Below are 8,295 nucleotides of genomic sequence, written 5' to 3'. Positions count from 1 at the left end.
GTGGACATTAAGTGCTGGGGCTTTTTCCCTCTGTAATGAGTGAGACTGCATGTGGAATAAAGTGAAAAGAAACACTGTAGAGTCAGGAAGAAAACAGAGGCTCCATCTCAGGCCATTCCAATTAACCACTTTATTTCCCATGGAACACCACCATGGCAGCCCCCACAGCAGCATCAACATCTTTCCCGTAAACCACAGGGAATGGAAAAATCCTTTCCACTTCCTGCTTCAGCACCTCGTTCCTGGCCAGGGCACTCCCACTGCCCAGGATCCTCCTCACGCCCACGTCCCTCAGGCGCTGCACAGGTAACATGGAGCAGAGGTTCTGGACAATTCCACGGCACAGAGCTCTGGTGACGTGGCCCAGGGACAGCTCAGAGGCAGCAATGTTGGTCACTGATCCCAGCTGCTCAGGAATGTGTCTCTCTCCAAATATGGTTGGGTGGACTGAGAGTTTGCTGTGGTTTTGGGCCAAGGCTGCTTGGATTATCCTTGTATAGATGGCAGACTCCTGGACCTGAAGTCCTGCAGATGGGAAATACCAGGTTACTAATCTGGTGGAGACTTACAATGGACACTTATCCACTTGTTCAGCAAAATACTGGATATCTCTTTCCATGTCCCAAGGGTGACTCTTTTTTCCAGGATTATGAACCCCAGTTCTCCCACTCAATTGTATCCAGGACATGTGACACTAGAAACCTTCTCTGAAACTGCCTTTCCTGACAATACAGCTATTCCTTGTTACCTGCCCTGTGCTAAGTTACACAAAACAACACCAGGCACTAATGGCAGAGAGCAGCTTCAGTGGCTGGATTCCATGTGAATGCGAAGCTCACCTCAAGTACTCGCTGAAAGAACAATTTCAGAGCTCACTTTTGTATTGCAAAACCCAAGAGATTATTAAAAAACCTGTGAAGACCACACTTAAAGCACTTAGAAGACATAACACGAGTTTGAGTCTTAAAATCCATTAGAGTTCTGCAAAAAGCAACTGATCCAACCAAGGGACTCCTCTGGACTGCAGTCACACAAAATTAGAGGCTGTTGTCCTCAAATCTGCCAGCTTTTCCTTGTGAAAATCAACTTGCACAAAATAATTCTCTTCTGTCCTTGAAACCAAAGAAGACCTAGAGGCAATGTGAATGTGGAGTCCAAGCATGACTGTCCCAGCATGTTCATAAGCAGGAAATTCCAGAGATCTAGGAAGCCTGGCCCAAGAGTTACATCCTCGTTCCCTGTATGGCACGACAGAACAGCTCTAGGCTTGTTCCTTTGCCTCAGCTTCCTTTTACATTGATGATCAACCTCAATTTTAAGCTTCAGCTCTCCTTGGCATGACTTACCCAGCTCCCCTGCCCACTGTGCCACCATGCCCACAAACGTGGCCAGCACGTTGCCTCCGTTGAGCGATGCTGCCACTGCCAAGTAGTCCCCGTTGAAGTAGGGAAAATAAGTAACAGCTGAGGAAGGATCTGGTGTGTCTGGAGGCTGGAAACCAGGGGGCATTGAGATGGTCAGCTGAGCAGAGGTACTGAAATTAAGAACTAGAACACAAAAGAAATTAAAAAAAAGAAAAAAAAAAATCAGTGTTTTACTAAGCCACCCTGAAGGAGGACGACGAGTAAACCAAACCAGATACCAAAATTACCATACCTGCATCAGTCCTCTCAGTCAGACAGGAATAAACAGAGCACTGGAAATCTCCCAGAGCAATTCCTACTTTTGCTCCTTTGGGTATTCCATGCCATGCATGGGTTGTCCTGCCTGCAATGCTTCCAGGGTCTCCCACCTCTGGAAGCAAGTGAACGGGAAAGCCGGATTTTTTCAATCTGTAATCAGAACAACATTATTGGAGGAAAGCAGTATGGGAACTGTGGCATGACTACAAAGACCTCTTTGAAGTCACAGATGAAGCTGTCCATATATTTGTGGCTGCTGGACTTATGGAGGCTTTCACCTATTTAGAAAGCTCTGTCTTGGACAGGGGCAGCATTCCAGTCCAATGGGCTGGGTAAACTAGAATAGTCTAGAAGAATATACAGTTTTCCTTTATGTGCAATCTGAATACCTGAGATCATACAGTACGTGTTCAGCAAGTTTAACCTGCTGATGTCACATGGACAAGCAGTTCCAGGGTAAAGGGACAATCAAAAAACAGCAAAAAATGCAGCTAAGTGTCAAAGAACTTAAGATGTCATGCAATTAGTGGTTCAAAACACAAAGAGTTAAATCCAACAAACTCCTTATGCAATCAGCTGCAAGATAACACTACAGTGCTACAGCAACAACTCCACATTAGTAAAAGTTCAGTTGGCAAAATGCAAGTTTCTGTCACTCTTTCATACCTTGATGAGAAGATCTTTCACTTTGGAGTCCTGGCCTAACCTAAGCCCTGAATATATAAGGCCTTAGCACTCAGTCCTGAAAGAGTAAATCATTAAAATAAATAAGTAAATAAATAAACTGATTCCCTATAAGATTTCCTGTAGCTTAACAACTACATTATCACAGGTAAGTCTTAGTAGTTATGAAGCAGCTCAGTTGAAAGAACTAAGAGAGTGATAACTGCCTTTGCCATGAGGGAACACCGTGGCTGCAATGTGCACTTGTCCATTCCCATCCATCCCATCCCACCATGGAAAAGGAGAGAGCAGTTTGCTATACAAGGACTCACTGACGAGTCTCTCAGCTCTGCTGTGGGCAGGTATTTCTAAAAATACTGTACCACATTTTACAAGATTTAAACAGATACACTTCACAAACCAGAGCAAACTCTCAGTAGTCAGGAGTTCAGCAGTACAGGTCACAACTGAGTAGGAGTAACTTTCAACCCCTTTTTACCTGTAGCACATTGATACTCAGAGCCCAAAGAGGTGCAGTGCACAGGCCCCACTGAATGACCACTTACATGTCAATATTCCAGCTTTTGCTTCTGGAATTAAAATATCCCCAGCTGGCAGCATTCTGGACAGACATGAGTGGCTTCTTCAGGTCACACAACATGGCAACCACGTAGTCCTGGATAGTGCCAGCTGCATCATAAGCCTTCAGAAAATCTGGACTTTTAAACAAGACATTTTAAAAACAAAACCAGTAAGGGTATTTTGCTATAAGGCAGTGGGAGCAAGACAACTTCCATTGCTACAGAGAACTTGACACGTGTGGTCTCATCTAAAAATTAAACTGCCACCTCAGTGATCAACCTGCATTTTGTTGGTTTGGTTTGGTTTTTTTTAAATGGAATTTGTTTTCCAAGTTGCAGCAATACTTATCTCCTGATGGAAGATGGAGAGACAGCAGCTTTAAGGAATGAATTATCTTGGTTCAAAAGCACAGCACTGCAAAAGTTACCAGGAAAGTAGTAATTGTTTGCATGAAAAAAGTGGCACTTGGTTGACCCTGGAGCATTTGAGAAAAATAGGTAAACTCCCACAGTTGGTCAGGGATACACAAATTATATGAATGGAAATGTATCAAATGGTGAAACAATGCAGCTCTAAAGTAGGATCACACCATATTCCATATATTTGCTGGACATATACTGGAAGAAACCAAGATCTAATAAGTTTTTTCCCCTTTACTGAACCTGAGCTCACTGCAGAGGAAGACTCTGGCTCTTTGAGAAAGATGAAACTAAAGAGCAAACCTTGCTGATGCCAAGTCATAAGTGAAAAATTATATCCTCTGCAAACATGCCACAACAAAGCAGAGCACTCATAACACCTCATGAGGATCTCAGCGTTTGAGGAAGGAAGGAACTGAAATTAATTTAGAGGCTTTTTGTTTTAGCATCTGGCAGCAACCAGACCAAGCACTCTGTGACTGCTTTAGGCATGTTGGTATTTTCACAAACAGCACGAGGCAAAATGACAGCGTTCAAACTGCATTAGCAGAGCTCCTCTGACCGGTACAATGGACTACAATTATTCTGTGATACTTTAAAGCTTCTGTTACTCTATGGTCAGAAGCTTTTCTTTTTGTTAGAAATCTGTAGTAATTTTATGAGGTCAGAGACTCTTGTGTGCTCAGTTGCATACAGTTTATATTAAATACTGCCATTTTAAATATTGCTTGACAACTTAATTAAGATTATGATTACAGAGAAACGCAGCCCCTCAGCCTGCAGCAGCATTAACGTGCTACAGGAATAGGAATTGCCACATAAATTCAAGATGAGAAACTGCCTGACACAGAAGCCCTTTTGAGAAGCAATGTACCTCTTCTTTAAATACCAGTAGACTGTGGCACATCCAAATCCTGTAGCCAAGCTCACGTCTGACTGTGGCAGAGGAAGAGAAGAGAGGAAGGTGGGACTGCAGCGGCCGTCCTGCCAGGTCACCAGGTGACTGACGTCCTGTGGCTCAAAGGCAGGGCCTGTGCCACACTCTGCCCACTTGCAACCTGAAACACAAAGTAGCCAAGAAATCCAGTGACTCCCTGCAGTGCAGCCTGCCTGGCATCCCTCATTTCTGGACACACTTGATAATTTGTTCAATATACTGGAAAAAGAGCAGAAATGGAGCCAGTAGAGATTGTAATGAAATTATTTGGTCGTGGTTTTCAGCCCTAGATAATGTCATAATGCCAGTCATCCTTTGCTAAAACAGAGGATGCTATCCAAGGCCTTCCTTTTCTCTAAGCACTCCTAGTGCCTAAAGGAGCAAGCCACTTGCACTTTAAGATATTAAAGATACTTAAATAGCAGGTGAGCCACAAAAAAACCCCAAACACAGCTCTGCTGTGGGAGGCAAGGAGCTGATATGACAGCTCTCACATATAAACCTCAACTGGGATCTGCCACATCACAACCTGGAGAATGCTGTGGTAGCAAGGAACTGCCCATGATGGAGACACCAAGTTTCATCACCTTTTAAGCCAACATGAAACCTGGATCTATAAGTATTAAGCAATGGACTGCAAAGTACTAAAGAGCAACCCTCCCCTGTGCTGTGCAGCGAAGCTTCACCAAAGTAGATCAGGGTTTAATTCAGTTTTACCAGTCCAGCACATTCCTTTTGAACACAGAACTCTAGAGCTTTGATGAAACCTTCACATTCTTTCACCTGAGAGGCAGGGTTCAAGCACTGGCACGTGATGTTTGCCAGCACACTCCAGGGCTCAGCCCTGGCCTCTCCCTGGACACAGGGCAGGGACAGGACAGGCCACTCACTGTCTCCAGCTGGCTCTGAAACTGAGGCGAGCTCCTGGGTTTTGGCCAGGGAGCAGAGTTTCAAGCTGTGCTGTGCCACTTGTCCTGCAGGTCAGAGAAGAGACCCAGCTGCCTGACTCACTTAAATACAGCTAAAAAAGTCATTCTTGGGCTGGATATATCACACTCACACAGCAAACAGCAGCCAAGAAAGCTGGGAAGTGCCATGTGAAACATGCAAAGCAAAACACATACTCTTGCTTGTTCCCTTAATTCCCTGTTCTATCAAGTCCGTTGGAACCAAATTTCCAATTGGTTTGCTTTTCTAGTCTTAAATGGATTCTAAGAAATATTAGCAACCATAAATCTAATCCCAAAGGATGCTATTAAAAATTTTATTTGTGTCCCAAAGGTCCTGGATCCACTCAAAACAAATGAGAGCAAACACCCTCTTTCACTTGATAGAAATGAAACTAAAGTGGTATGTGGCTTTAGGACATAAAATATTTACCAAATGACATAAGAACCTGTGTCTATGAACCCAGGAGGCTTTGTTATGTAGCTCTTGGGACACGTGGAAAGCAAAACAGCTCCTTCAGTCCATCAGCCTTTGGATTTCTTTCTTTCTAATCATTTTCGAATTTAACATAAAATTACAGCCAGAAATGAATAGCAGAGTGTCTCTTCAAGCAATTAAGACCCTGACAATTTCTGACAGGCAGTGACTAGCACTTCTGGGAAATCTAATCTATGGTTTCCAATAAATCTTTGCTTAATCTGCATAACTCCTATTATAGTAAGACTTGTATAATTGTATTTATAGATAATTGTTCCGATTATATGCACATCATAAGGTAAAAAGAAAGAAGATATGGAACCACACTCTGGAAGCTTTAGACTTCAGCAGGTTTATAAGGCAATAGCCAAGAAGATAATCCACCCCTATCTCAGAGGGCTGGCAATCCAAGGCCTGGGTTTTTCCATTATCCTCACTATCACGAGGATTATCTGGGTATTTGCACAGTCAAGCCCCACGTGACCACCTCACTGCAGCTGAGTTTGTTTCTGAGGTCTTGCCAAGCAGCTGAGCATCCAGAATGGTGACCATAGTCCTTTTTCAGCTCCTACTAACAGAAGCATAAGCAACAAAATGAATGCAACATGACAGTCTACAACTCGGTAGGAAAAAAATGGCTTGAGATTTGGGGGGGAAAAAACCAGAAAGTTATGGAGATGCTGGACAGCATCCCCCCCAAAGTTATTCCCAATTAACAAGCCACAAATATGTTATTCCTCCTTCATATAATTGTGCTGACTCTGCAGGGATCTCATTAGACTAAATCCTTTAACTAATCTGTGCAAACAATATCATTAACTATACAAGGAGCTGAAATTCCAGAAAAAAAAAAGCAAAATTCCCACAGAAGATGACCTGTTAATTCTGTTTTACAGAAGACCAAAGTGAATACACAGCAGTTTAATCACAGAACCATTTCAGTGCTAAAATTTAATTTTAACTCTGAAGAGGAATGATAAAGAATTAATGTTACCTTTATCACTTCTCCAAAACACGACCCCATGCATTTGTCCTGAAATCCCAATGTGGGTGACTCGCTGGAGCTGCTGCTGAGGGAGAGCAGCAAGGCACTCATTCAGTGCTCTTATTATTCTCTGGACATTCTGCTCCATTCCCTGCAATCAGAAAGCATCACCCTGAGCATGCAGCCATTAGGATTCACCCAGTGTATTTATTAAACAAGGCTACTCGAGTCAGAAGTGAAGAACAGAACTCATTTAGCTTAACAGCGTGTATTAGGGTAACATTCACTACTAAACTGTAAAAAGGAAAAACATCCAAAAAACCCCACAAACCCACAAAAACTAAAAAACAAATACTAGGAAGTTGAGAAGAAGATTTTCATGATGTTGATATTTCACTTCTGAATATTTTATTCCTAGAACTATCCAGCAAACTGATCTGTTCATCAAACTGACCAAACTGTGCCTCAAGAAGCTCTATGGCAGCTTTCACACTTTCAAAGATCCAGATTACTTTGTGACAGACCAGTATCAAGATTACAAACAAAACTAGTGAAACATTAATCTACAAATAAATGTGAACTTTGTGCATAGGTACTTTTGGCTGCACGAACACGGCTGCAGGGAGGAGGGTTGGCCTGTTTGGTATCTTTGCTTAGAAATTAGCCCTGGACTCACTACAATACTAGGCCAGAGGAATGCTGATGAGCATTTTTTGATTCTGATTCATCCTTTTTTTAGACTGACCAACACAATGGATGAAAAGATCTTTTATAGGAGTACATGTTCCTGGTTATTTCCACTGGGAATTTCCAGTTATGATTCCATCTCACAATAAAGTACCTAATACCCTTCCAGTTGGCAAGTGGTTGCTGTTCCCTCACTGGGAGTGTCAAAGACAAGGTGGTGGTTCATGGGAGAATAGTTTCAGATAGTCTTGGGCAACTTTTCAAAACCTGGGTCTTTCTTAAATCAAGCAGCTCTACCTGACTTCCTTGAACAGGGAACGGGGAGCATTTTAACTCTAGTTTCAGGTATCCACAAACATGCAGCAACCACCTGTCAATCTCGGCATAAAACAATCCAAGAAAGCCACTGGAGTCTGCACAGTGTAGCAAAACCCAGGCACGACAAGGCAAGGCTGGTGTCCTGCAATTTCCATCAGTGCTCCCTGCCAGCCCTTACCTGCGGTCCAGCTTCCAGGCTATCGGTGTATGCCTGCGTCTCCCTGGAGCAGCTCTGTGCCACCGCCAGCCCTCGCTCTGTCCCTGTCACCAGGGCCACCTTCACCGACGTGGTGCCCAGGTCTATGCCCAGCACACAGGTGGGCTCAGGGCTGCCCGCCATGGCCGTGAGGGGACCGCTGTCAGCTTGCCCACCGCATCCAGGGGGACCGACACCCACCATGCCGAGACCCACACGGTTCCTTGTACCCCGGAGAGGTTACCAATCCCCAAGAGCCGAGGGCACACGCGGTGTGGGCTCCCAGGGACGGGAGCCTGGACTTTGCGACCTGGACTTTGCCCTCAGGCTGAGGGTGCCTCCCCCTCAGCGCTCCCCGGCCACTACCCCTTCACCCTGAGAGTGACAAACCGCCCCTTCCC

General features: G+C 44.2%; 1 protein-coding gene across 1 annotated transcript; it reads right to left on the bottom strand.

Annotated features, from left to right (window-relative positions):
• Nucleotides 1–107: 107 nt before the first annotated feature.
• SHPK (sedoheptulokinase) lies at nucleotides 108–8,266 on the bottom strand. The gene is made up of 7 exons (XM_027660224.1): nucleotides 7,877–8,266; nucleotides 6,703–6,844; nucleotides 4,221–4,404; nucleotides 2,912–3,064; nucleotides 1,657–1,832; nucleotides 1,347–1,547; nucleotides 108–525 (listed from the first exon to the last, which is right to left on the bottom strand). The coding sequence occupies exons 1-7, from the start codon at nucleotides 8,096–8,098 to the stop codon at nucleotides 131–133; spliced, it is 1,473 nt and encodes a 490-aa protein (XP_027516025.1). The 5' UTR covers nucleotides 8,099–8,266; the 3' UTR covers nucleotides 108–130.
• Nucleotides 8,267–8,295: the final 29 nt, after the last annotated feature.

The sequence above is a fragment of the Corapipo altera genome, unplaced genomic scaffold, assembly GCF_003945725.1.
Source record: "Corapipo altera isolate COAL_440 unplaced genomic scaffold, ASM394572v1 271, whole genome shotgun sequence".
Lineage (NCBI taxonomy): Eukaryota > Metazoa > Chordata > Aves > Passeriformes > Pipridae > Corapipo > Corapipo altera.
Note: the sequence above shows the minus strand (reverse complement) of the source record. Positions and strands in the feature narration are given on the sequence as shown.